This window comes from Castor canadensis, chromosome 8 (genome assembly GCF_047511655.1).
Source record: "Castor canadensis chromosome 8, mCasCan1.hap1v2, whole genome shotgun sequence".
Classification (NCBI taxonomy): Eukaryota; Metazoa; Chordata; class Mammalia; order Rodentia; family Castoridae; genus Castor; species Castor canadensis.
In genome coordinates this window covers 26,257,791-26,281,973 of record NC_133393.1, presented here as the reverse complement: position 1 = coordinate 26,281,973, position 24,183 = coordinate 26,257,791, and the positions used below count along the sequence as shown (strand labels likewise).

Below are 24,183 nucleotides of genomic sequence, written 5' to 3'. Positions count from 1 at the left end.
GTACGGAATCTGAAGCCAAGGTGTGATAAAAGATCAGAGAACAGACACAGCAAAGAAGTCTGTGTGAAGTGTGAGTCAGAAACAGGTCTAAGGAAGTGCGAGCCAAGCTTACATACAGAGACAGGATGGGAACATGAATGTATGTTATACTGTTGGCCAGAGGTAACAAGGATCAATCTGCAAGAATTCAGCAGTTCTTAGAATCAGGTCTCCAACAAGGGTAGACAGTTCAAGAAGAAAAGACCAGGGCTGGGCATGGTGGTACATATGTGGAATCTCAGTTACATGGGAGGTGGAGAATGGAGAACTGCAGCTTAAGGCTAGTTCAGGCAGAAAAGTTGGTGAAACCCTATCTCAAAAAAAAAAAAACAGGTGTGGTGGTATATTCCTATAATCCCAGTTACTTGAGAGATGGAGGTAGGAGATTTGCAATGTGATGCTGGCACCAGGCAAAAGTGAAACCCTATCTGAAAAAAAAAAAACTAAAGAAGAAAAGGGCTGGGGTTGTGGTTCAAGTGACTAGACAAGCACAGGCCCTGAGTTCAAATACAAGTACTGCCAGGAAAAAAAGAAGACTGCAGCAGGTTGAGCTTCTAATAGGGTGTATTCTTGTAGGCAATAAGGAACAATTTTTCTAATTTTTTTCACACATCTTTCAACTCCTTGCATTTTTATAAAATTTTCACAGAGAATAATAATAGCTAACATTTAAATAAGAGCTTACTAGGACTACTGTCAGCAAGATAACTAAATAGAGTTAAGGGATATGCTGCAGAGTAGCAGGGAAGTGGTGAGAGGCCTATGGAGCATGAAAACCCAAGACAGCACCCACATTGCTTCCCCCACCCAGACTGGCTCAGAGCCAAAACCAATTTCTTCTTATGTGTAAGAGATAAGCTAGAGACCCCCCCGCAATGGTCCCGATTTGCCACTATAGGTAACTGCACAGGTGATTCCCACAGCCCTCATAGTTCCCAAACTCAAATGTCTGGACAACTGCCTGGAATTCACCTGGTTGTGTTGCTAGAAAGTACAAGCCCACATTGTACATCCTCCCATACTGAGTCTACTGCACAGCTGGTCAATCCAACATAGCCAAGGACACCTTAGACTGGCTCTTCCCCCACTGGAAAGCCCACAAAACAGCTGGCTGGCCCTCAGCCATCCAGGTTGCAGCTCCCCACCTCCCCAGGAGCCTGCCTCACAACCAGCTAGTCTAACACAGCCCTTATGCACCTATTATGGCCAACAGACTGCCAAGTGACTCACCTCCCCCCACTACCAAAAAGTACACCAGTCAGACAGGCAAATAGCAGCAATGTGTGCCTGAGTCCACCTCAACATCCAGCAACATGGCCACCCTGCCTCCTCCAGAGTGGCCACCATTCAGTTACAACCCACAGTACCTGCAGGTGTCCACACATAGCATGACAGCCTGACAGCTAGGGTTCGTGGTTTGAACCCTAGCAAAATCACACCATTCCATACCAGTCTCAAATATCCACAGCCTACACCATTGACAAAACTGCAGGCATCACTAATTATAGCTAAAGAAATTGCAGCAATCACATTACTAAGTCCACCCAGACTCAAACACAAGACATTATACCCAACTAACCACACTATCATTCATCTCTAAGAAAAAGCTTCTCTCTACAGAAAAAAAGAACCTATAAAAATAGAAAAGGTAGCTGTTATAATACATGCATAGATATCAATGTATAGAACAAGAAATATGAAAAAGGCTAGGCACCAGTGGCTCTCACCCATAATCCTCACAACTCAGGAGGCAGTAACCAGGAGGATCACATTTGAAGCCAGCCCGGGCAAATAGTTTGAGAGATCCTATCTCGAAAATGCCCAACCTAAGAATGATGGAAGAGGTGAATTCAACTGTGATATATCATAAGAACTTTTGTAAATGTCACAATGTACCCCCAGTACAACAATAATCAAAATGGATAATCCTAATGGACTACAAAAAACTTAAATCTCAAGTTCATAATGAAATTAACAAAAAGACATAAGGAAAACCAGTCACTATTGAAGAACACTAGAAAAACTACTCTTTAATTTAAAACTATAATGAATGTAAAACAACCTAAAGGTAAAGGATCAAGTATCTATCTTGCTTTCCTACAAAATTGCATTATGGTGCTGCTAAACTATAGATGGAGCAATTTTCTCTTTATGGAAGGTAATCAGTGAAGAAGGAACAGTGAATTAAAGTATTAGCATTTTGCAGTTGCAAATGAAGTGTGTCTAGCCATTGATAACCAACAGCTGCTATTATCACCAAATGAGAGGGGGATAAATGGAGATGAGATATCAAACTTATCAGGCCTCAGGATGCAACTCTCTGGTGGTACAATGCACACAGTACAGAGAACCATAGAAACAACACATAGATCCAATCAGCAAAATCCAAACCAAGGGAAACTCTACAACCCTATTTGTTCACTCTGCAAAAGAAAAGAAGGAAATAAAAAAGGAAAGCTTGTCAAATATGACCTTAGATTTACTGCAATCAATCTCAAGAAGTCTTGTTTTGATTTGGTTCAAACAAACTCTCAAAATGATGATATTTATGAGATCACTAGAGATTTGAATATTAACTGAATGTCTTATGATACTAAGAACATATTATTAAAGTGTATGGAAATAATATTGTGATCATGTTAATAAAAGCAAATACATACCAAAAAAAGAGAAAATACTCAACACAAAGCAGGGTTGGAGGAATGGCTCAAGTGATAGAGCACCTGACTAACAAATGTGAAGCCCTGAGTTCAAACCCCAGTACCACAGAGAGAGAGAGAGAGAGAGGGAAATATAAAAAAGTGAATGCAACATCCCTTGAGAATGCAATAATTCTCCAATAACAGAACCCCAAAGAAAGGAAAATTCATGAAATGCCTGAAAAGGAATTCAAATAATGATCTTTTTTTCTCCAGTTCCAGAGACTATTCACTGACCTTAGGAAAGACAACTAGAAAAAAAAATGGTTCCTTTAAGAGACACTATTTCATCACAAATGCATTGAAACTTTACTAATTTTTCATCTGTTCCATTTGACTTCTCAAAAAAGGTGGCACAGCCAAGAATTTTCTTTGATGTGGTTTTACAACTGTACTTACTTCCTCTCTATTCTGAGACTTTTCCATAAGAAGATTCACTTTAATTGGACTTCTGCATGGCTGGAAAAGTGGATATGCAATAACTTTTTCAAACTCTTTTATCTCTTTCTTTACTCTCTCACGCTTCTCATGTGGAGGTGGGTGGCTCTGGCTTTTTCTCAAGATTCTTTCCTCGAGTTTTTGCTCTATAATTTCTCTTCCTCGAATCATACGGTCCTGATGATCTTTAATTTGTCTCTGTTCCCTCTCATTTACCTGCTTTCTCCTCTGTTCTTTTGGAATGACGTGCTTTGCCGGCATGATTTTTGGTAATACTGTTTCACTGAGGGGTCTTGGTTTACAAGTTTTGTTCTTAAATTCTCTGGCCTGTCCTGTTCGATGTATGTGTCTTTCTATTTGTTTCCTCTCTCTCTCGGGTACCCAGTAGTTCTGTTTTTGTTCCTCTATGTTTTGTGTTGTTTCCCTCAACATTTTCATCTTCATATCCTTGCATCTCTCTTCTTTCATCATTTCCAATATTCTTTTATTATAATAGGACTCTGCTTTGGCAAGCCAGTAGTCAAGAGAAAGAGCTTGCTCCCTAGAGAGTGTCTCATATTCCTCTTGCCATTTTTGAGTTATCAAGTGTCTTGCTGCTTTTGTATGTACACCACCTAGATTCTGTTAAAGTGAGGTTCAGAATTTTAGAATGTGATCACCTTTTTCCTTTGAACACAGGAGCCTACAATCCTTATTAACACCAGGAAAAGATACTTGTTCTTTTATTTACCCTAGCGAAATCATTTTAATTTTACTCTCTTCACTCCCAGGTAAGGCTAGGAGCTCTGAAAGTATGAAATACCCACCACCAATCAATAACTAGTTTCACTGGCCAATATTGAAAGGTGAAGGTGTTACTTGGGCAGAAGGATTTTAAACCTTCTCTAAGTAGTTCCAAACTATATGATTTGAAGATGATTTATTTACCAATATCTTTTTCTCCAGTGGAGACTGTTGACCTGCAGCAATCCTAGGGTCTTTAGATGCTTTAGCCCAGGCCAATCTGGAAGATAAAAATCCAAAGGTAGATTAGAATGTGGGAGATGCAACATATCTGCTCACCAACCATCTAAGTCAAAGAACCATATCAATTTGGCCCAGAACAAGGGCCATTCCCCCTTTGGAAGCCACTGTATTCTTATGGTGGCAATAATGAACACTCTTTTAATAAGAGGAGGATCATTCCTTCCATATGAACTAAAAGCATACTTCTTCTGTGGACTCAGTGTGAACCATTCCAAATCTTGTATTTGGGTTTGGGAGAGGGAAGAAACAGGTTCCTTGGCGAGGTATTGCCCAACTACATCTTTGTCAGATTGTTCATCCTCCAAGCATCCTTTGTTTTCTGAGAAAATTCTAGACCCCAGTTTTAGCAGTCCGTTGTTGTTTTGCAGTTTCTCGAGCTGGGCCCTCTGTGCCTCTATCAGCACATACAGCATCTCTGCTTTCTAATGTTTTGTGCTGAAATTCTGTTCTTATTGTCACCCCTCTGCTTGGTTGCCTTCTGCTACCAATCATCCTTCACCCTAAGTCCATTATGAGACCATTCCCTGTTGAGCCCCTCAGGCTGGGAATTTGTAGCTCCTCTGGGTTTATTTATAGAGCAAGCTGGTGGCACCACAAGAGAAGACTACCAATTTAACTTTTATGTGTCATCCCTGGTCTAACCTGAGTATACTGTGAGGTATTTAAGCCCTGAAAATGCCTGGCATACATCTCTGTGATGTATATCATTTATAGTTAAAAGAGGCTTTGGAGACTGATAGGGCTAAATGTGAACCACAATTCCACTACATCCTGGGTGTGTGACTTAGGGAAAGTCACATCTGTGTTAGTTTCCTCATGTATAAAATGGAGATGTAAGACAAAAACTTCCCTTGGATGTAAAGAATGAATATGGATTAGATATAGAGACACAATGATTGATATAAGGTAAGTTCTCAATAATGGGAGCTATTTGTGTTTTACAAATCAAGCATTCTCTATAAAGTCTTCCTAGTCTTCTGTCAGTGATTTTGCCTTCCTCTAAGCACTTATTTTTTATTTCTACAACTCATCTGAAAACCAATCATAGCTTTCATTGTGGGGGGTCTGTATTCATATATAACTTAATATTTTGATGTTGAAACTTAGTCTTACAAAGGTGTGAACTATATTGTATATCTACACTTTGTCTACATTAATGAAGAGAATCTGATACTGAATGCTTAGTCTGACTACTTAGGCACATTATTATTTGTCTATATATACCATTTGGTCATTAAAAATGACCATCTTGGGGGGGAGGTGGCCCAAATAATGTATATACACGTAAGTAAATGTAAAAATGATAAAATAAAATTAAAAAAAATAAAAAATGACCAACTTGGACAGGTCCAGTGGCTTACACCTGTAATCCTAGGAGGCAGAGGTCAGGAGGATCCAGTGTTGAAGCCAGCCCAGGGAATTGTTCCCGAGATTCTATCTTGAAAATATCCAACACAAAAACAGGGCTGGTGGAGTGACTCAAGTGGTGGAGCTCCTGCCTAGCAAGCATGAGGCCCTGAATTCAAATCTCAGATGTGCCCCAAAAATAAATAAATAATAAATACCATCTTACTTTCATCTCTTAGCATATAACATCTAGTATGGAACTTAACATTACTCTATAATCTCAAATTCTCAAAGTTTGATTTTTTAAATTTTATTATCCTTGTCACACAATATCTAAGCTTCTCCCAATTTAACATTGCATCTGTCTTTTTATTAAAGCATTTACCAGTCTTCTTTGAAGTTTATAGCCATGTTTTACATGCCTGACCAAGGATTTTGTACTTATTACTGCATTTCATTGTGTTCTAATATTTCGTTTGTGTTCTTTGAGTCAGAAAACAGATTTCAACCCTACGGTCCCAGCCTTGGCTCAAAGCCTGGCATAGGTGCTTGATGTTTATTGGACAGATTGTGAGCTTTTGTTGGGAAAGGGCCATGCCTTATAATGCTTGCGTTCCTTTACTGCATTAGGATAGTATTCAACTCATGGTATGTGTTTGCTGAATATGAAACTATAAAGAGGAGAATATGGGAGGGGGGAATGTAGCTCATACTGAGCTGGGATGTAGCTCAGTAGGAAAGTACTTGCCTAGCATGCCCCAGGCCTTGGGTTTGCTATGCAGCACTGCAGTCAACCAACGAATCAATCAATAAAAGTGGAAGTGAGGACGAGGGCTAATTTCAATCTCGAGAAAGACACACAGAGAAGTGAAAATAAAAAATATTATCCGTGCTCAACAACAGATCTCCCTTTGCAAGATAAACAAATGACGTCCAGTTTCATGGTTAAGTGAAATTATGGAACTTGTCACTCTTCAGCGGCTGAGAATTTTAACCCCTTCATTATGATGTTGTCTCACATTTATTGTACAGAAAGGCAGATGGGGGTCGCATCCAAGGAAAGACCACAGCTTGTTTCCTTCAAAAAAGAATATCGTGAAGGGTCCAGAACTTTTATATGAAGTTACTTAGCACATCTGTCAGGTTGGGTGGTTGTGGGGAGGCTAGGAAGGACCTAAGGAACTTCGCTTCTAGGTAAGTTTCTACTTACATTGTAAGTTACAAATAAATGAAAACAAGATTTTCTAAAGATATATATCTTCACACTTCATAAAAGATTAGGGGAAGGTCAACTGTTCACCTAATGGATGACAATAATTTAGAGTTGGATGAATGGGAGGTGGAATGGGGGAGGGGATAATGGAAGATGATTTGCAGTTAAAACCAAACTGACCTGTTTTATGAAATCCTAAGGGGCACTCTTGACTTAACGCTACTCTCCCTCATCTGGCAGGAGCTTTAAGAATGAGGAGCCCTAATCTCTTTGTTCCACCACCTCCACAATCCTCGACAAATGTTCCACTTAGCCCTGCTTCTTTTCGTCCTGGCGAGACTAAAGCGTCCCTCGCCTGCCTTCACCCCCACTACTGCCTGCCTCTCAATAAGTTGACTCACCCCTTTCAAGTGCCCTGAACTGCCCCGCAAAGAACGCGAGAGAGGCTGGCTTCTGGAGAAAGGACCTGCTAGGCTACCAGAACAGTAAGGACCAGAATGCTTAGCTTTGTTTTTAACCAATGCGCAGCCGCAAAGAAGAAACCGTCTAGGAACGGTGGGAGTTGTAGTTCTCTGACCAACGACCTCCTTATGCGCTAGTCAGTACGGTATTCAGGGAGTCGTCCCCCGTGACTAAGTCTCCGTAGGATGCAGAACAAAAAGAAATCAGTATCTCAGGATTGGGTCCTAGCGGGAAAAGTGGCGGACTTCCGTGCTGCTTCTCGTTTTTCTTATTGTACGTCACAGTACCAGGTTAAACGTCGCGTCACAACCTTCCTTTCTGAAGGGCTCCGCTTCCTCCTCAAGGCTCTGAGGGATAAGGTTCGCAATTAATTATGACGTCACGACCAAATTGTCGCCCAGACAGACGTGTTGACGCTCCAGCCCAACAGGCGCTCTCGCTGCCCCGCAGCCTTTCCTTAGCGGGCGCTCCAGCCGGTGGAGTCGCAGAGCTGAGCTGTAGTCAGCCCCAGCCAGGGCACCACTTCCTGCGGCGCCTTAGGCTCCGCATTCCTGACGTTTGGACGCCTTAGCTGGTAGAGAAAGGAGGTGTAAGTGAGAGAAAGGCTCTCATCCTGGGACCTAGGAATAACTCCTGAGTCGGAGGAGTCTCTCTCTCTCTCTCTCCCTCCTCCTCTCCCCTCTCCTCCTTCCCTTCCAGCCCTCGAGCACATGTCGGTCATGGACCTCGCCAGCACCTGCTCCAGCTTTCAGTCGGACTTGGATTTCTGTCCGGATTGCGGCTCGGTCCTACCCCTGCCCGGGGCTCAGAATACGGTCACCTGTATTCGCTGTGGCTTCGCCGTCAACGTGCGGGGTGGGTGTCCCTGCGACGGCGGGAGGGGAAGGGTCTGAGGCTTGGGGACCTCCAGACGGTTGGACGGGGTGGGCCTTAGGAGCCCTAGAGCGGGAATCCAGCGCTTGCACACTTGGCCTAGCGAAGATACCCGAAGGGAAGGATGTGGGGCCTCTTGCCCCAACCCTCAGGGCGTTGCGGGAGTTAGTTGCCTCGGCTTGTTTCCACAATAAGTTTTCACTGCCCGTGCAGACTTCGAAGGGAAGGTTGTGAAGACCTCAGTTGTGTTCCACAAACTGGGAACAGTCATGCCCATGTCTGTGGAGGAAGGACCCGAGTTCCAGGGACCAGTGGTAAGATAATAAGTTCAAGGACGGGAAAGAAATGGAGGGATGATTGCAGAGATCGGGGCTGGAGGATGGGGGTGGGGTGGAAGGTGACTTTAGATCAAGGACATCTGAGAGGTCTTATGGCCTGATTTCTGTGAAAAATAGGGAGATATTGGTCTTCCTGATACTCCAGTTTCTTCCCAGATTGACAGGCGCTGCTCTCGTTGTGGTCATGAAGGAATGGCATACCACACCAGACAGATGCGATCCGCCGATGAAGGGCAGACTGTCTTCTACACCTGTACCAGCTGCAAGTGGGTGTCCTTTTCCCCTCCCTCTGCCCTTTCTATTTGCTAACTTAAAAATTAAGTGACAATCTCCTTCCCCTATGACCCTCCCTTAGACACACACACACACAGACACACACATATACACACACTGGGGTTTGAATTCAGGGCCTCTGTGCTTTAGTTCTACTACTTGAGCCACAATCCCAGCCCTTTTTTGCTTTAGTTATTTTTCTCATAGTCTTGAATTTTTGCCCCAATAGACCTCAGACAGCCATCCACCTACCTCCTGATTAGCTGGGATTACAAATTGAGCATCCATGCCTGGCCTCAGTGCAGATTTCTTGTACTAAACAATTGTTTTCTTTGGCCCCATCCTTAAAAAGGAGATTAGTCACTTATTTTTAAATTATTTATTTATTTATTTGTGTGATGCTGGGGTTTGAACTCAGGGCCTACACTTTGAGCCACTCCAGCAGCCCTTTTGTGACCAGTTTTTTCGAGATAGGCTCTCTATTTGCCTGGGTTGCCTTCCAACCATGATCTTCCTGATCTCTGCTTCCTGAGTAGATAGGATTACAGGCATGAGCTGCCTGTGCCTGGCACTTTTTTATTTTTTAAAAGTGACGTTTTTCTTACCCTTTTTATAGCCAGTGAACTAAATCTTAAAAGGAAAGTTAAGACCATATAAGGCAGGTATTGCTTAGTGATCTTCATGCTATGCTGGAATCAACTGCAGTCAAGGTAGTTTTATTTTGGTGAGAGCTAGGCATGACTTAAAGAATATGGGCTTCACACTTGGAAAGGGGGTGCTCTACAGCTTGAGCCACACCTCCAGTCCATTTGCTCTGGCTATTCTGAAGATGGGGTCTCAGAACTATTTGGGCTGAACTTGAACCACCATCTTCCCTATCTCAGCCACCCAAGTAGCTAGAATTATAGGTGAGCGCCATCTGGAGCAGCTGGCTCTATGAATTTTTTTAAGAACTGTTTTTTGTCTTTGGTGTTTTGCAGTTCCACTACAGTATATCAAGATGTGGCTTTCATATTTTCCACCTGCAGTGCTGTGTGTTGGTACCCAGGGCCTCCAGCATGCTAGGCAAGCACTCTACCATGTAGCTACACTCCAGGCCCTATTTTTTTTATCCTGTTTGGGATTTATTAGATTTTCTGAAGCTCAGAATTGATTTATTTTTCATCAATCATGGAAATTATTTAATATTGTCCCTCCCTGTGTTCTCAGTTCTCACATTCTAAAGCTCTAATTAGTTGTTTATTACACCTTTTTTGTAGTCTCCACTTATCTTACCTTGTCTTTCATATTTTCCATTTTATTTTATTTTTTGTAGGACTAGAGTTTGAACTCAGGGCTTCACACTTGCTAGGCAGATACTCTACCATTGAGCCACTCCACCAGCCCTTTTTTGTGCTGGGTATTTGTGAGATAGGGTCTTGAGAACTATTTGTCTGGGCTGGTGGACCTTGATCCTTCTGATTTCTGCCTCCCCAGTAGCTACAGGTGTGAGTTATCAGCACCCAGCTTCTCATTTCTCTTTATGCTGCCTTCTAGGTAATTTCTCCTCATCTCTCTTCTAGTCACTAATTTTGTCTTCAATTTATTTCTATTATTTCTTTTTAATATTGAGTCCTACTATATTTTCAAATCTCCTCAGTTTAATAATTCCCAACTCCTTAATCATTTTAAATTGTACTTTTTATTCTTTAAATGTATATTAAAAATGTTTATCTTCTTATATCCTATTTTTGTGGGTCTCATGCTGCTGCAGTCCACCTACAGTGGGGGCTCCTACTCTGGCCTTGGGTGCTCGAGCGGGAATAACGACACGAACTCAGGCTTGTGCCGGGCAGCAATGGTGTGTTTATCTTCTGCAGAGAGTACTTAAGCAGTGCAGACAAGCAGGAAGGAGTACATGGCAGTACCCAGGTTTCCCTTGACCTCTGTACTAGAATTAGTTGTCACGTTGGTCACGTTGCTATGGCTAGGAGCCCAAGTGCAGAACATCATGTTCTCAGGACCGGGTTTTCCCAGTCCAATGCAGAGAGAGAACAGGGTTGTTCAGCAACTATCCTTTTGGACTGTTGCAATCTCTCTTAGGGCTGTTGCACAAAAGCTACAGTGACTCCGCTCCTTTCCAAGAGGCTTTGGGGGTCCTGAGGGTTTCCCACATCATGCTGTCTGCTATTTCTTCAGACTCTCATGGTGCTTCCCCCACCTGCCCTTTTTTTTTTTTAAGTGGAATTTGAACTCAGGGCCTCATGTTTGCTAGGCAGGCACTCTACCACTTGAGCCACTCTGTCAACCTTTTTTTGGATGATTTTAGTCTATATGTTTTTTAGAACTAGAACTATGGAATCATCATTTGTGTTTTTTGTTTTGTTTTAAAGAATCTCACGATGTAGCTTACGCTGGTCTTGACCTCAACATCCTCCTGCCTCTGCCTACTGAGTATGGCAGAGGATTATAGGCATATGCAACAATACCCAACTCTAAAAAGCTTTTAGTTTTTATGAGGTTCAGTTTATCCTTTTAAAAAACTATTGGCTAGAGTTTTTTGCGTCCTAAAGAAATCTTTGCTATCCTTCAAGTTGATAATTAGATGTGTTAATCCCAGCATTTTTAGTTACTTTGAAGGTGGCAGATTGTTTAGGAAACTAGCCTTCTACAGTGTCATAAATAAATAAAAGTCCTTCTTTGGTTATATAACTGAGTATCTCATCTTATACTGCTAGAAACTCTTCATTTGGTTAATATAACATTCTCTCTTTCTCCATAGGTTTCAGGAAAAAGAAGACTCTTGATCCTTTTTTCTGGGCTACCCAACAATACCTCCCTCCTATTCCTCGGAAGTAAAGGATATTGGTTCTTAGATGCCTTGTCCGTCCTCTCTGGTTGTGGTGTGTTGCTATTGGAGGAGTGTCTGATCATCACATGAGTACTCCCACCTCTAGTTTAGTTTATTAAAGTTATATTTTTCTATAAAACCTTGACATGTTTTTTATAATCTTATTCCAAATCAGAGAGATGTTTGTAAGGAAAACACACACACTAGCAAAATAATTGTGCCAAGAATGAGGCTAATATTTTAAAAAAAAGCAATTATAGTCAGGTGCTGGTGGCTCATGCCAGGAGGCAGATATCAGGAGAATCGAAATTGAAGCCAGCCCAGGCAAATAGTTCTGAAGATCCTATCTTGAAAAAACTCATCACTAAAAAAGGCTGGAGGAGTGGTTCAACGTGTAGGCCCTGAGTTCAAACCCCAGTACCACAAAAAAAAAAAGCAATTACAAATATTCCCTCTCTATCTAAATCTTGTTCCTGAGCATAGGGAAACAAAAACTGAGAATTTGGATAGTGAGAGAAATTGAATAAAATTTAACCAGATATATCTAGTATATAAATTTGGATACCAGAAAATTCCAAATCAAGGAATACCCTTATTTACTAGCTAAAAGTAGACACTGGAAATTGTTTTATTCTTGGGATAAATATATATTCATTGTGATAGATTCTTGTATAGAAAGAGAATAGTAAAATTCACAATAATCCCAGTCCACACAGATAAATTATATATCTGCTTGTGTATGGATGTGTGGAGATAATGGTTTTCAAGGGGCTATACTGTACATCCTGAAATGTTTGGGGCTTATTTTTTTTTTTCAATTTGAACCAAAAGTTCTTTTTGGCAGTGCTGGGTTTGAACTCAGGGTCTCATACTTTTGAGCCACACCCCCAACCCATAAACCAAAGGGAATAAATTCATAGTTCAGGCACAACATTAATATACTCAAATTTCAATTCTGGGACTCAGTATTCCTTCATTCTTTAGCTTAGATGGTGATGAAGGGATTAAAGTAACTCATTATCTTGTAATTGTGTGGCCCTATATATATTCAGAGCTCCAAACATTACACTATCTTGTTTAACCCCTACAGCAATTTGCAGAGATGGGTAGGGCAGAATTCCTCACATTTGAGTTCTGGTGGTTGATTCTCCTGACCCATTCCCCAAATCAGAAATCTGTTTCCATCGCACTTTAAGCCTTTCACTCTATCACTTGATCTATGTCTCTAACTTTGCCCTGGCTAACCTCCTACCTCAGGAGTAGCTGGGATTGCAGATGTTCCAGCTCAGTCTCTTCTTTTACTACTTTCTTTTGCTCCCTGAGAAATGTGCATTTTTTAAAAAATGACTTAAGTTTTCCACTTAATCTCTCTTCCACCCTAGAGAGTATGTTGGCAGTATGTAACTAAACTTGAGTTTCATAAATCAGGTTTACTTGTGTTAATTCCTCAGTGTCTGATATTTTGGTCAATTTTGAGCATGCCTGTCTTTTCCATCAGTGAGGGAGAAAAGGCAGGATGTGTCAACATCTCTATCTTCAAGGTGTGACATAGTGACCAAAAATCCAAATTGAAGGTGCATTAAGTAGCCTGCTCCAATACACACAGGCGCTCAGGCCAGTAATCCTAGCTGCTCAGGAGGCAGAGATGAGGAGGATCGAGGTTCAAAGTCAGCCCAGGCAAATAGTTCCACGAGACCCTATCTCGAAAAATCCTTCAAAATAGGGCTGGTGGAGTGGCTCAAGGCGAAGGCCCTGAGTTCAAGCCCCAGTATCGCAAAACACGCACACGCACAGGCACAGGCACAAGGCGAAGACTAGAACCCAGACTGCTTGGTTCTTAATCGAGTGTTACCAAATGTTCCCAAGTCCCGTTTCATTAAACCCACACGGAACAATAAGGAAATGGGAATTGGTACGATAGGGACATTATTGCACCTATTTCCCCGCGCTCCCCACCCACCCAGGGTTACGGGTGAAGGGGAGAGGGCCTCAGCTGTGGCCTTCCACCTGGCGCACAGTCCCCGTGCCTGCTCTCGGCGTCCCTTCCAGCTCTGGCTCGTCTGCGGTGCGGGCTGCCCGGGACGCCCCTCCTCCCACACCCGCAATGACGCCCCTTGCGCCACATTTGTTTCTGCCTTCTTCTGGCGCCTGCGCGCTGTCATATTACGGCGGAACTAAGCTGGCGACGCCTAGCTTTGACGTAGTGGTACTGGAGAAGGGAAACGAGGGACTGCAGAATGCGTCACACCCGGAAGTGGGAGGCCGGAAGTGGGGTTGGACAGGTTATCCCCAGTGGGGAAGCAGAGGCCCTGGAGGAGGGGGAGAAAAAGCAGGCAGAGGATCTTGGCTACTACTCTGAATCGGATACCGATTCTCCTAGAACTCAAAGACACGGAAAAAGGGAGGGGCGTCTCATCCCCCCCTTCCTCCCCGCCTCCTTTTTCCCAGCCTTAGCCATGGCCGAGGCAGGGGCTGGGCTGAGTGAGACCGTCACTGAGACAACGGTTACCGTGACAACCGAGCCCGTGAGAAAGGCGGAGGGGGGTGGTGGTGGTGGTGGTGCGGTGCTGTGCTGTTTAGGGGTCTGGGAGATACCGGGAGGGAGGGGACAGGGCTTTGGAAAGTTGGGAATCTGGGAGGTGTATGGTTGACTGTCTAGAGAATCGCGAGGGACTGGAGATGTTTGGATTGGCAGAGATGGTGCAGGAGGCTGATCAAGGAACATGTAATAGGAAGTTACACGTAGGATGTAGATGTTGCTGGTTGGGGGGTGGTCGGTTTAAGTAATAAAAGGAATTCTGGGATTGAGTTAGGAAGGTGCTGGAAGTAAATGAAAGGCTGCCAAAGAATGCATGGTTTGAGGCCAGGTGTAGGGGAATTTGACCAGAAGCATACTTATCAATAAATAGTTTTTGAATGAATGAATGTCAAAGAGAGTAGAGGGAATGAGGAAGCAAGAAAATAAGATGAAGTGGGGAGATGTAAATGGGGAAACAAATACAGGTTAAATTGCTTTCAAAGACAGAATTTGCACTGGGTTTAATAATCTCTGGATTAAGGGAGTTTAGTAGTTTAGTAATGATTGCTACCAGAGATGCTAGGATGCTAGATAATAGGTGGGTAAGAGATAGGGAGGGCTCGAAGATGAGAGAGGTAAGAATAAAGGTCTTTTTGTGTTGTTTTGGTTTTTTGGGGGGTGGGGTGTTGGCTTTTTGTTTTGGAAATGGTCTTGCTAAATTGTTCAGGCTGACGTGGAATCTACAATCCTCCTGCCTCAGCCTCCCAGGTGCTGAGATTACAGGGTGTGTCACTATGACCAAGTTTTTTTTTTGTTTTTTGAATGGGAAAAGGAGTGCTAGGGGTCTGGAAAAAGTAAGAGAGATCAAAGATTAGTCACTGGGGACTGAGGAAGTAATTTTCATTTATTGTTAATACCACCAAGGATGATGTGGGGAGGAAGACAAACATGGAGGATTATATTTTCCTTTGAAGATTTGCTGAGACCTTCCCTAGGTTAGGAATTGTGTCTTCTCTGGATACTAGTGGTTATCAAGAGCAGGAAATAATACTCTCAAGGACTCCCTGAGGTTAAAGACTGGTTCTATTTTATCTTCTCCCAGTACTTGGCTCCTCTGGTGCTATGTGTGTGGTACTAATTGAGCTGGGGAAGGGGAGAGGAGGTCCCCTGGGAAGGAATGGAAAAGGTCAGTAGAAGACTAGAGAGATATGCCCATAACTCTTAACCTTCTAGGAGAACCGGAGCCTAACCATCAAACTTCGGAAACGGAAGCCAGAGAAAAAGGTGGAATGGACAAGTGACACTGTGGATAATGAACACATGGGACGCCGCTCATCAAAATGTAAGTAATTGTGGGCCCACAGTAGCCCTGGACCTCCCTTCTGCATATTGTCTACCTTTTCATGTTCACTGGTCTCCTACAAGCCCCCAGATGCTTACTATTATGTCACTTTCTTGGTGGTTCTCTTGGCAGTTCTAGGGAAAAGAGGCTAAAGTTAGAGGGAAACAGGTAGGGTGGGATTAGAACTGTGAGGTACCAAGGGCTGACAGCAAGAGGTATCTGAGGTTAGAGAAGTAGGGCTTCAGTTTCTTGGCTCTGTAAAGGAACAAGTGGGTGAGTGCCTGAGTCCCTGGGGGATGGAGATGTTAGAAGGGAGGAGGAGACAATTTCCAGAGATCCAGTGGGAACGAAACTGACTGAACATCTTTTTTGTGAGTCAGGGTCTTGCTGTATATAGCCCAGGCTGGCTTAGAACTCACTCTGTAGCCCAATCCTTGAACTCTCGATTCTCCTACCTCAGGATCCTGACTGCTAGGGTTACAGCTGTGCACCACCATGCCCAGCTCTGACTGAACATCTTATTCTTCCTCTTTTTAACTGGGATCCTCCCTCTAAATCCAGGCTGCTGTATTTATGAGAAACCTCGGGCCTTTGGCGAGAGCTCCACTGAGAGTGAAGAGGAAGAGGAAGGCTGTGGTCATACACACTGTGTACGGGGCCACCGTAAAGGACGGCGTCCTACAACTCCAGGACCGATCCCCACAACTCCTCCCCAGCCTCCTGACCCCTCCCAGCCACCTCCAGGGCCAATGCAGCACTAAATTCCTCTCCTCCACCATTCCTGTGTCTGTCTGGCCCTGAATGTATCCATGTGGCTACCTGGGGACTAAACCCATGGTTTGATCCCTTCTCCAGCCACCTCCTTCCCTCTCTCCTGCCTGTTAGGGAGAAGAGGAAGAGGTAGGTGGACCAAGATCCTGAATTCTGACTTGCTGCTATTCCAGAACCCAGGCTTTGGGGTTCTCCCAGCCCTCGTTTCTCCCCACACCCCCACCCCTAGTTCCCACTTTTGCAAGGATCTAGGCATCTTGGTCCCAGTCTGTTCCCTTTGTTCTCACTGCCAAACTGCCTATCCTGGGATTCAGTTGTCTTAGCCCCTGCATCCTCAACTTGAGTCCCAAACATTTAAATTGGGTTTCCAGCAATCCCAGCTTTCACTGCCAGGGTCCCAGTCAGATTCCAGGCAATCTTGCCCCAGCTATGCTTATTAATACTGGCTTAGAGTTCTTCCACTTATGCATTTATATAGTCCTCATTCTTAGTCCTTGCCTGTGGGATGTAAAGGCATATGAGAGACCACAGGACTCCTAACCCTTCCCCTCCTGCATACCCCTTTCTATTCTCAGAAGGAATTAGAAGAGCGAGGTCTTTGTCATTCACACCTCTAAAGGGAAATGAATAAGAAATAGTCAAGTCTTCTCTTCCCACCCTTTAAAAGCTGGCTTGAGACTGGTCACTTAGAGCCAACTATCTTGTCAGCCTTTGGCCTTTTGGCTTCAGGGATATTCAACATAGTCCCAGGGCCTGGGCCCCTAGAAGAAGAACGCAGAGAGAGAACAATGAGATTGGGGCCTGTCCCCTGCACTATACTCCTACCCCTTTTCTTCCTAGACTTTGATGTCTCTTATCAGCCCAGATGTCCAGCTCTCTTGGCCCTCCCAAACCCCTTATTGGGATCTGATTATCATTTTCCAGGCATCATGCCATGCATAGTTGCAGAGATCAGTTAAGTCTATACCACCACTGAGATCTCATTTATTGCCACAGATGCACAAAATAAATAACCCAACATCACAAAATGTGTTAAATACGGGCCCATTTATACATATGGGGAAAGATGTGAGACTGTGTACAACGATGAGTTTGGGGATAGCTGGGTCATTTCCAGGTTGAGAAGAGGGGAGGTAGCACCATTGGTTTTATGTGCAGGGCAGGCACTGAGCCCTTTGGAGCTAAGAGAGGCAGGGCCTCTATGTAGTAAACATGGGCTGCTTACCAATACTGATGGGGCAGAGCCTGTTCCCCAATTCAGGTCTGGAATGGTAAAGAAAGGGGAGAACTCAGTTGGGAAGTACTAGGATAAGAGGCCAGAGAAAAGATTCCCCAGAGGGTGGGAATCAAAAACACATTTGGTTTTGGACATAGATGTGGAAACCTAGAGGCCGGTTGAGGTCTTATTTTGGGAGAGAAGAAATAATGTGAGTTGGTGTGTGTGGAGGGTGCTTACTAATACTCTCCTGCAATAGGAGTATGGACACGTGGTCACAGAAATCAAGTGGAGACTTCCACACTCAAGAGGAAGCAGCCTAGGCGGCTGGGCCATGCTGTGATGGGGGTTGGGGACGTGACTCAGCCTTCTCCTGGCACAATGCGCAGTGGGGCGCGGGGGTCGCAGGTGCAAAGCAGCGGGAAGACTCGCTCTCCCAAGGGGCCGGGCGCCTGGAAGGCAAAGAGCAGGTCCAGTGAGCGGCCGTCGTAGAAGGCCACGCGGCCGCGCTCCCAGTCCAAGTCCACGCGAATGCGCTGCGGCGGAGGCCCGGCGCCGCCTAGCAGGGTGGGCTCGGGTGCTGTGAGGGCCCACAGGCGCCCGCCGCGGCCCTCCACGGCCCACACGGCCTCCGCGGGGCACAGCCTGATGCGGCCCTTGCGTTGCACCGACTCCCCGGCCGCGCCCACAGCATAGCGGCTCTCCCGGTCGTCCTCATCCTCCCCGGAAGAGTCTCTGCAGGAGGAGGCATCCGCCGTCTCCACCTCCCAGCAGTGACGGCCGGCCCCGAAGCCCTGAGCGCCCAGCACCGCCGGCAGCTGATCGAAGCGTGCAGGGCCATCAAGGGGTGCCGGAGTCCCTGGCGGGGCCAGACGCACGCTGCGGCGGTCGGTGGAGATGAGCAGGCCGCGGTGTGCGGTGCCAGGGTCTAGGGTCAGGTCCGCTGCAGAGGATGAAGCAGGGGGAGGACCTCGTGAGAGGGGCTTCGGAGTCAGGAGTGTGGGCAGGGTGGAGAATAGGCAGCGAATGACACGTAGGAAACTAAGTGCTGGAGACCCTACAACAGCTCAAAAGGTGGCTGCAGGACCTAAAAGGACAAAGGCATAAGAGGAGGCCTGGGCAGATCAGGATCGGGCCTGTGCTCTAATACATCACTTCTGTGGAACTGGACTTGCGGAAGAACCATGCTGACCCAGGGCAGGGAGCACAGGGCAGAGATCAAGGTCTGGTCTGAGGTTTGGAGGAGGAAAAGTGAGGCTGAGCCGACTTCTTGGGAAAGAATGAGTACTAATACTCATCACCAGATGTGATGGCTATGCCTACCCGCAGCATTCTTGGGAAAGAATGAGTACTAATACTTGGGAAAGATGAGTACAGCATCTGGGGTGGGGCATGGGAGCAAGATGGAGAAGATGGAGTAAAAAAGACTGATACCTGATACCGGAACCCTAACTGACAGAGGGAAGGGGCAAAAGGAGGAATCCAAGATATCCTGCAAAACCAGACCACCCACCCTCAGGCATAGGTGGCTATGGACAGGCCTATTTCTACAGGGGGCGTGGAGCAGAGGAGAGAAGGTACAGGTAGCCAAAGGGACCAGAAGAAAGAACCATTGGACTTGCATGTATGAGGTGCTTTAAGGAAAGATTTCTGGATTAGGGGTGTTAGCGGCAATCAGAATTAGATTGGATGATGGGTGTCTAAGAGGTTGGAACATCTCTAGGCAATTTAAAGAAGGGTGGAGAACAGCGTTGGGAGTGAGCAAGGAAGGAATGCTGGAGTCCTGGGACCGGTCTAGAGAAGAGTGATAGAGGTAGAGGAAACAGAGATTCCTGAGAGTCAGACAACATCCAGGGATTTGTTGTTTGTATGAAAAAAGAAGAGAGAAAATGGCAGGAATATGAGAAATTAAGGATAGACATTGTTCTGGGTTTAAACTGTGCCACCCCATACAAAAGGTATGTTAAGTCCCCCAATATTTCTAAATTGACCTTATTTGGAAGTAGGGTCTTTACAGAGGTGATCAAGTTAAAAATGAGGTCATTGGGGTGGGTCCTAATTCAATATGACTGCTACCTTATAAAAAGGGGAAATTTAGACACAGAGATAAATGCATAAAGGACCAAGGAATCGCTGAGGCTATTAGAAGCTAAGAGAGAGGCATGAAACAAATTCTTCCTCAGTTCTTAAGAAGAACCTAACACTGCTGACACCTCAATGAGATGACCAATGTCCGTTGTTTAAATCACCTAATTTGTGGCACTCTAATATAGCAGCCCTGAGAAACTAATACAGACATCACAAATAACTTGGCCATTTCTGAGAGCTAGAAGGGAGCAAACCTAGCACAGATTCTCATTCAGTTCCCTCCCTTCTTTCTTCTTTACCTGTCAGTCTATGAAGCATGTTTTTGACCACTGGGTAATCTTCAGGGAGATCTTCCTCTGAGTTAGATGACTTGGGCATTGGGACATCAAATCTGGACAGATGAGGGGAAGTGTCAGGAAATCGTTAGACAACTCTGTCTTCTGATGCTCCTTCTTCTAGCCCACTCACTTCTGGAGCAGGAACAGGTGAGGTCACACCCCAGAAAACCTTCCCGTAAGTGGAGCTAAAGATGTGGACCCAGGAGCCAGATGTGATGGCTATGCCTACCCGTAGTAGAAAGGAAGAAACAAAAGTGGAACTCACCGTCTCCATGTCTTCCTCATATCCTGGGACAAGGAGAAGAAAACATGGATGTAAGTGCTAGATTTCATACTGTGGTGAGTTTGCCCTCATCCCAATTCCCTGCCTCAGGTGAGCTCTGTAGAGTGACTGATGGCCCTTCCCACCTCTCAGAGTGATCATCATACTTGTTTCCTCTATGCCCTTTCCCCCTTTCATTCTCCTCTTTTCCCCTTTCATGACCTTTCCTTCTTGTTATATCCATCCTCACTTTTTCCTCATTCTCCTAATTCCATCCCCCATGCCCTCTTTACCCTTTCCAGTCTTCAAGAGTTTTCAGATCCTCTTCCCGAGCTTCCTCTCCTGCTTCCCCAACCCCATTCTGTCTTTCTGTAGCTCCATCCATTCTTATCCACCTTCCCAAGTGTATCTCAAATGTCCACCTCTTTCCCCACCCTCACACAGACAAAACACACACCCAGAGCCCTTGAGCTAAGAGCTGGCATATAAAAGACTTACAATAAAGCTGCTTCCCCTCCTGTCATAAAAGCCCAGAAGGCGTTTATTGGGCTCTTTGCTTTGTGTGTTTCTCTACTCTGGCCAGGGAGGCAGCTGGTCTTGGATGTGTCCCAAAAGGCCCAGCAGATCTCAGAGAGAGCCATGGGAACCAGAAGAGGGCGCTGGATTCTCTCCCCCTCCAAATACTAGGACCCCCTACCCTTTCTCTTCACTGTGCAGGGATGGCTGCAGCAGACCAGCATGGTGGGGAGGGGGAAAGAGGAGAGGAGAGGCAATTTGCCTAATTATGCGAATTACACCTAGACTAATTAGACCTGTGAAGACTTCAAAGGATGGAAGCAAGACCCAAGACCGGCTGGGCTGCTGGGGAGAAGCTAGTCTCAGATGCCTGGGGGTCGGCAAGGGAATAGGGCTGGTTGGTGGCCAAGGAGTCTGGGCCCAGGAGGGGCGCAGGGTGGGGAGACTATAAGTCTGGGATGTGGAGAGAAGCCAGAGGCTCCAATGGCTGCTCTCCCAGACCTCGCCTCCACCTGTCACCACCCCTGCCTGGGGACCTGGGAGGAGCTGTGAACAATAACAACACTGAGCTCAGTTGGGGCCTGAGTTGGGGACCAACCTCCTATCACCATTCTACAGGGGCTGTTGGGATATGTTTCCCCTTTCTTCTTCCATCTTCTGTCAGTCTCCTCGTTTTTCCGCCCTTCCACTCCAGCATTTTCTTAGTCCTCCCCATCCTTGGCTCCTGCTCCCCTTGGCTTTTTCTGACCTCTCCCACCATCCTTCCTGGTCCCCAGCTTGCCCTACTCAGGTCACTCGACCTTCCTCGCGCGGACTCACTCTCCACCAGCTCAGCTCCTTCCAGATGCCTGGCAGCGACCGTGCCCAAGCTCCCGCGGGTCGCAAGGTCTTCACAAGGGCGGCAAGGGTCTCCAGGGCCTCTGCGTGTTATCTACTACCCAACCTGTCTGTGCCTCTCCAACCTTTTCTGTCCAGTTCCTGTCACGACTCAGGCATCTGTCCAGCCTCCTCTTCTCTGAACCAAGTGTCAACTCCTTTCCATCATTCTTCCTGGCACTCCTCACCTTGAGGACCGAGTCACTAACACACACACACACACACACACCCCACCCTCCACCCTCCACCCCCCGCCTTCTCATTCTTTGCTTTTCTTTCCCCAGCTCCGTCTCTTACCTAAACTTCCATAAGGGTTTTGGCGCGCGAAGTGCCATTCCAGCTTCCCCCAGGGAACTCATGAGCCTCCCCCACTCCCAGCAATAATAGCTGGGGACCCGCGAAGGCATCACCACCTCACCTCTCCGTGCGGGTCTAGGCAGCCCATGGTCGGGATGCGGCCCCCTCGACGTCTCCCGGTGCGGACTCCAGGTTCCGCCAGCTTCTCCCGCAGCCCGCGGCTGATCCGCACCTCCACCGCCAGCCGCACATTAGACCTCAGGCTGCGGCGGGGACACGGCAGGCCGCAACAGGGGCAGGTGGTGGGGGGCGCCTCAGCGCCGATCGCCGGCGGGGTCCCCCAGCAGCGGGCCAGGCACGCGCGGCAGAAGCTGTGCTCACACGCCAGAAGTACTGGGTCCTCGAAGGGGCCCCCGCACAGCGGACACGTCGCCAGCTGCTCCAGACGCTCCACCAGCCCTGGGCCCAGCTCAGGCGCCTCCATGGGAAGCCAGGGTCTGGGCGCCACCCCTTCCGCGACCACCGCGACCGCCTGCGAAAGCGCAGATGGCGGGTCGCCCCTGCTGCTTGCTGACTCGATGCCCCTCTCTCTGTCTCCCGCATTAACTTTCTGCCGCTTTTCTGCCCGTCTCCTGGGATTGGCTCTCTCTTCTACCAGCCTCAGTCTTGGCGAGCCTCCCCACCACGTCAGGCTTTATAGGGAGGGAGGAGGCTCCTGCAGGAGGTAAACATCAGGCCTTGCGAAACACCTCATCTGGTTCTCCCGCTTCCCCCAGTAAAGTTTGGGGGAGGAGAGTGGGGAGCATGGAACACCTAAGAAATGGTCACTAGGGGGCGCTCTGGGGACAAGGTAGCGATGCGTGGTCAGGATAGCCCCCTGTCACCCCCCGGAGATCCCGATCTTACCTCCTCTATGGGCCTGTGGTGTGCGGATGGGCAGGGCGCCCAGGTTCGCTCTTGGCATTTGTGCTCACATTGCCAGGGTGTGAGTCATTCCAGGTGGCTGGCACACCTACATCTGGGGGCTGGGGGCCGGAAGCTCGGATCCTGGTTTGTGTGGCTTTGGCAGGCTTCTGAGTGTTGGTGTGTGGCTGTCATTCTCAGCGCCTCTCTACTTTCCATCTTCCTTACCTATTAAGGACCTAAGGCCACTGTGAAGCTTTGGAATAAGGGGTGGGAGCAGGCGCCCACATTCCTGTCTCAAGGAGTCAGGGTAGGGCGCTCTCAGTTCTACCTCTGATTGGCTCTCAGGGCCTTTCCTCACTTTCTTCCTATGGATTTCTGGTTCTTTCTATTTTTCTTTATGTGGGTTCTTATTTTCATTTTTCCCTTTGCTTCCTTCTTTCGAAGGTAACCAAAGATTATCTATTTCAACTGTATTAGTTCACTGGGACTCAGAGACCTGGACTTGTTAAGGTTACAGCTAGGGAAGAAGTGGAGCCATACCCAGATCTTCTGACTGTGCCCTTGCTCTGACCCAACCCTGCCTCTTTTTAGTTGCAAATTCTTGAAACTTCCTCCTGTTTTCTCATTTTTTTTTCTGATCTTTCCTTGTGCCTTCTTCCCCCACTTCTATCTCTCTGTCTCTTTTCCTCCTCCAACATCCTTTTCCCACCTCCCCTCTCTCCTCTTCTTCTCCTCTCTTCCTCCCTGTTTTCTCCTCTTTCTAGCTTCTCTGTTTCTTCCATGCCAGGTCTTTCTGTCTGGATATCTTTGGAGGTTTGAGAATAAGTAAATCTCCAGTTGTCTACACCTGTGATCACACAACCACTGTTGTATAACATGTTTGTGTGTTCATTGATGTCCAAATGCCCAATGTACACAAACTTACAGATAGATACCCTCACATAATGTAAACATCACAAATATACCACAGTAGTCTCATATATATGGAATATCACTAGCATGGACACCCAGGATTATTTAGGAACAGATGGACATGCTTAACCAAAGCATGCAAAGGAACACTCTGTCATTAGTTTTGTTGTCAACAATAACAACAATACAAGAGCAGTCAGTCTTTACAGAGCAGTAGCACTTTATTAGGCACCCCCTGAGGCACCCTTCTTCCTCCTCCCCCATACCTATTAGGGAGGTACTCAAATATGACACTGTGATAAACAAACCTACACAAACAAATATATGCACATTCATTGTGGAACAAACATCCTAGCTCAATGCTCATAAAATAAACAGGTAACACTCAAGCGAAAGTCTACAGATACGAAGAAAATCTGCTTTGCAAAAGATGCATTTCTGTGCTATAGTAGGTAGAATAATTCACTTCCCACCCCCTCCCCAGAGGCCACATTCTAATTCCTGGAAACTGAATATGTTATCCTACTAGGTAATAGGAAATTAATTTGCAAGTGGAACTATGTTTGATAATCAGTTGAGTTTAAAGTAGGGAGACGATTCCAG

At 46.1% G+C, this 24,183-nt stretch overlaps 4 protein-coding genes across 5 annotated transcripts in view; 2 read left to right on the top strand and 2 right to left on the bottom strand.

Annotated features, from left to right (window-relative positions):
• Positions 1-11,562, top strand: part of Polr1h (RNA polymerase I subunit H) — a 37,787-nt gene extending 26,225 nt beyond the window's left edge. The window contains exons 3-6 of the mRNA XM_020182839.2: positions 7,924-8,079; positions 8,311-8,411; positions 8,592-8,701; positions 11,470-11,562. Coding sequence (XP_020038428.2) covers positions 7,935-8,079; positions 8,311-8,411; positions 8,592-8,701; positions 11,470-11,494 — 381 coding nt within the window. The 5' untranslated portion in view covers positions 7,924-7,934 and the 3' untranslated portion in view covers positions 11,495-11,562. The remainder of the gene's footprint in view (positions 1-7,923; positions 8,080-8,310; positions 8,412-8,591; positions 8,702-11,469) is intronic.
• Positions 1,966-7,641, bottom strand: LOC109698545 (putative uncharacterized protein ZNRD1-AS1). Of its 2 annotated transcripts, none has more exons than XM_074082636.1 (3): positions 4,386-4,723; positions 4,104-4,179; positions 1,966-3,797 (listed from the first exon to the last, which is right to left on the bottom strand). In XM_074082636.1, the coding sequence occupies exons 1-3, from the start codon at positions 4,613-4,615 to the stop codon at positions 3,051-3,053; spliced, it is 1,053 nt and encodes a 350-aa protein (XP_073938737.1). In that variant the 5' UTR covers positions 4,616-4,723; the 3' UTR covers positions 1,966-3,050. The 2 variants fall into 2 exon arrangements, 1 of the variants encoding a protein (XP_073938737.1); XR_012450698.1 differs by lacking the exon at positions 4,386-4,723 and adding an exon at positions 7,164-7,641 and having other exon boundaries at positions 3,743-3,797.
• Positions 11,563-13,770: 2,208 nt separating the features above from the next.
• Ppp1r11 (protein phosphatase 1 regulatory inhibitor subunit 11) lies at positions 13,771-16,176 on the top strand. Its single transcript, XM_020182842.2, has 3 exons — positions 13,771-14,063; positions 15,290-15,398; positions 15,960-16,176. The coding sequence occupies exons 1-3, from the start codon at positions 13,776-13,778 to the stop codon at positions 16,157-16,159; spliced, it is 597 nt and encodes a 198-aa protein (XP_020038431.2). The 5' UTR covers positions 13,771-13,775; the 3' UTR covers positions 16,160-16,176.
• Positions 16,177-17,124: 948 nt separating this feature from the next.
• On the bottom strand, positions 17,125-23,025 carry Rnf39 (ring finger protein 39). Its single transcript, XM_074082633.1, has 5 exons — positions 22,669-23,025; positions 21,884-22,477; positions 20,077-20,099; positions 19,773-19,864; positions 17,125-18,328 (listed from the first exon to the last, which is right to left on the bottom strand). The coding sequence occupies exons 2-5, from the start codon at positions 22,244-22,246 to the stop codon at positions 17,748-17,750; spliced, it is 1,059 nt and encodes a 352-aa protein (XP_073938734.1). The 5' UTR covers positions 22,247-22,477; positions 22,669-23,025; the 3' UTR covers positions 17,125-17,747.
• Between the last annotated feature and the right edge of the window lie 1,158 nt (positions 23,026-24,183).

Coding starts and splice junctions, on each gene's coding strand:
- LOC109698545 (XM_074082636.1), bottom strand. CDS start 4,615: ATGCTGTATGTGCTGATAGAGGCACAGAGGGCCCAGCTCGAGAAACTG. Junction 4,180..4,385: donor ACACTGAGTCCACAGAAGAA/GTATGCTTTTAG, acceptor TTTATCTTCCAG/ATTGGCCTGGGCTAAAGCAT. Junction 3,798..4,103: donor CACTGGAGAAAAAGATATTG/GTAAATAAATCA, acceptor TCACTTTAACAG/AATCTAGGTGGTGTACATAC.
- Ppp1r11 (XM_020182842.2), top strand. CDS start 13,776: ATGCGTCACACCCGGAAGTGGGAGGCCGGAAGTGGGGTTGGACAGGTT. Junction 14,064..15,289: donor TTACCGTGACAACCGAGCCC/GTGAGAAAGGCG, acceptor TTAACCTTCTAG/GAGAACCGGAGCCTAACCAT. Junction 15,399..15,959: donor GGGACGCCGCTCATCAAAAT/GTAAGTAATTGT, acceptor CTCTAAATCCAG/GCTGCTGTATTTATGAGAAA.
- Rnf39 (XM_074082633.1), bottom strand. CDS start 22,246: ATGGAGGCGCCTGAGCTGGGCCCAGGGCTGGTGGAGCGTCTGGAGCAG. Junction 20,100..21,883: donor GCCTAGACCCGCACGGAGAG/GTGAGGTGGTGA, acceptor TCCTTGTCCCAG/GATATGAGGAAGACATGGAG. Junction 18,329..19,772: donor CATGCTTCATAGACTGACAG/GTAAAGAAGAAA, acceptor CATCCTCTGCAG/CGGACCTGACCCTAGACCCT.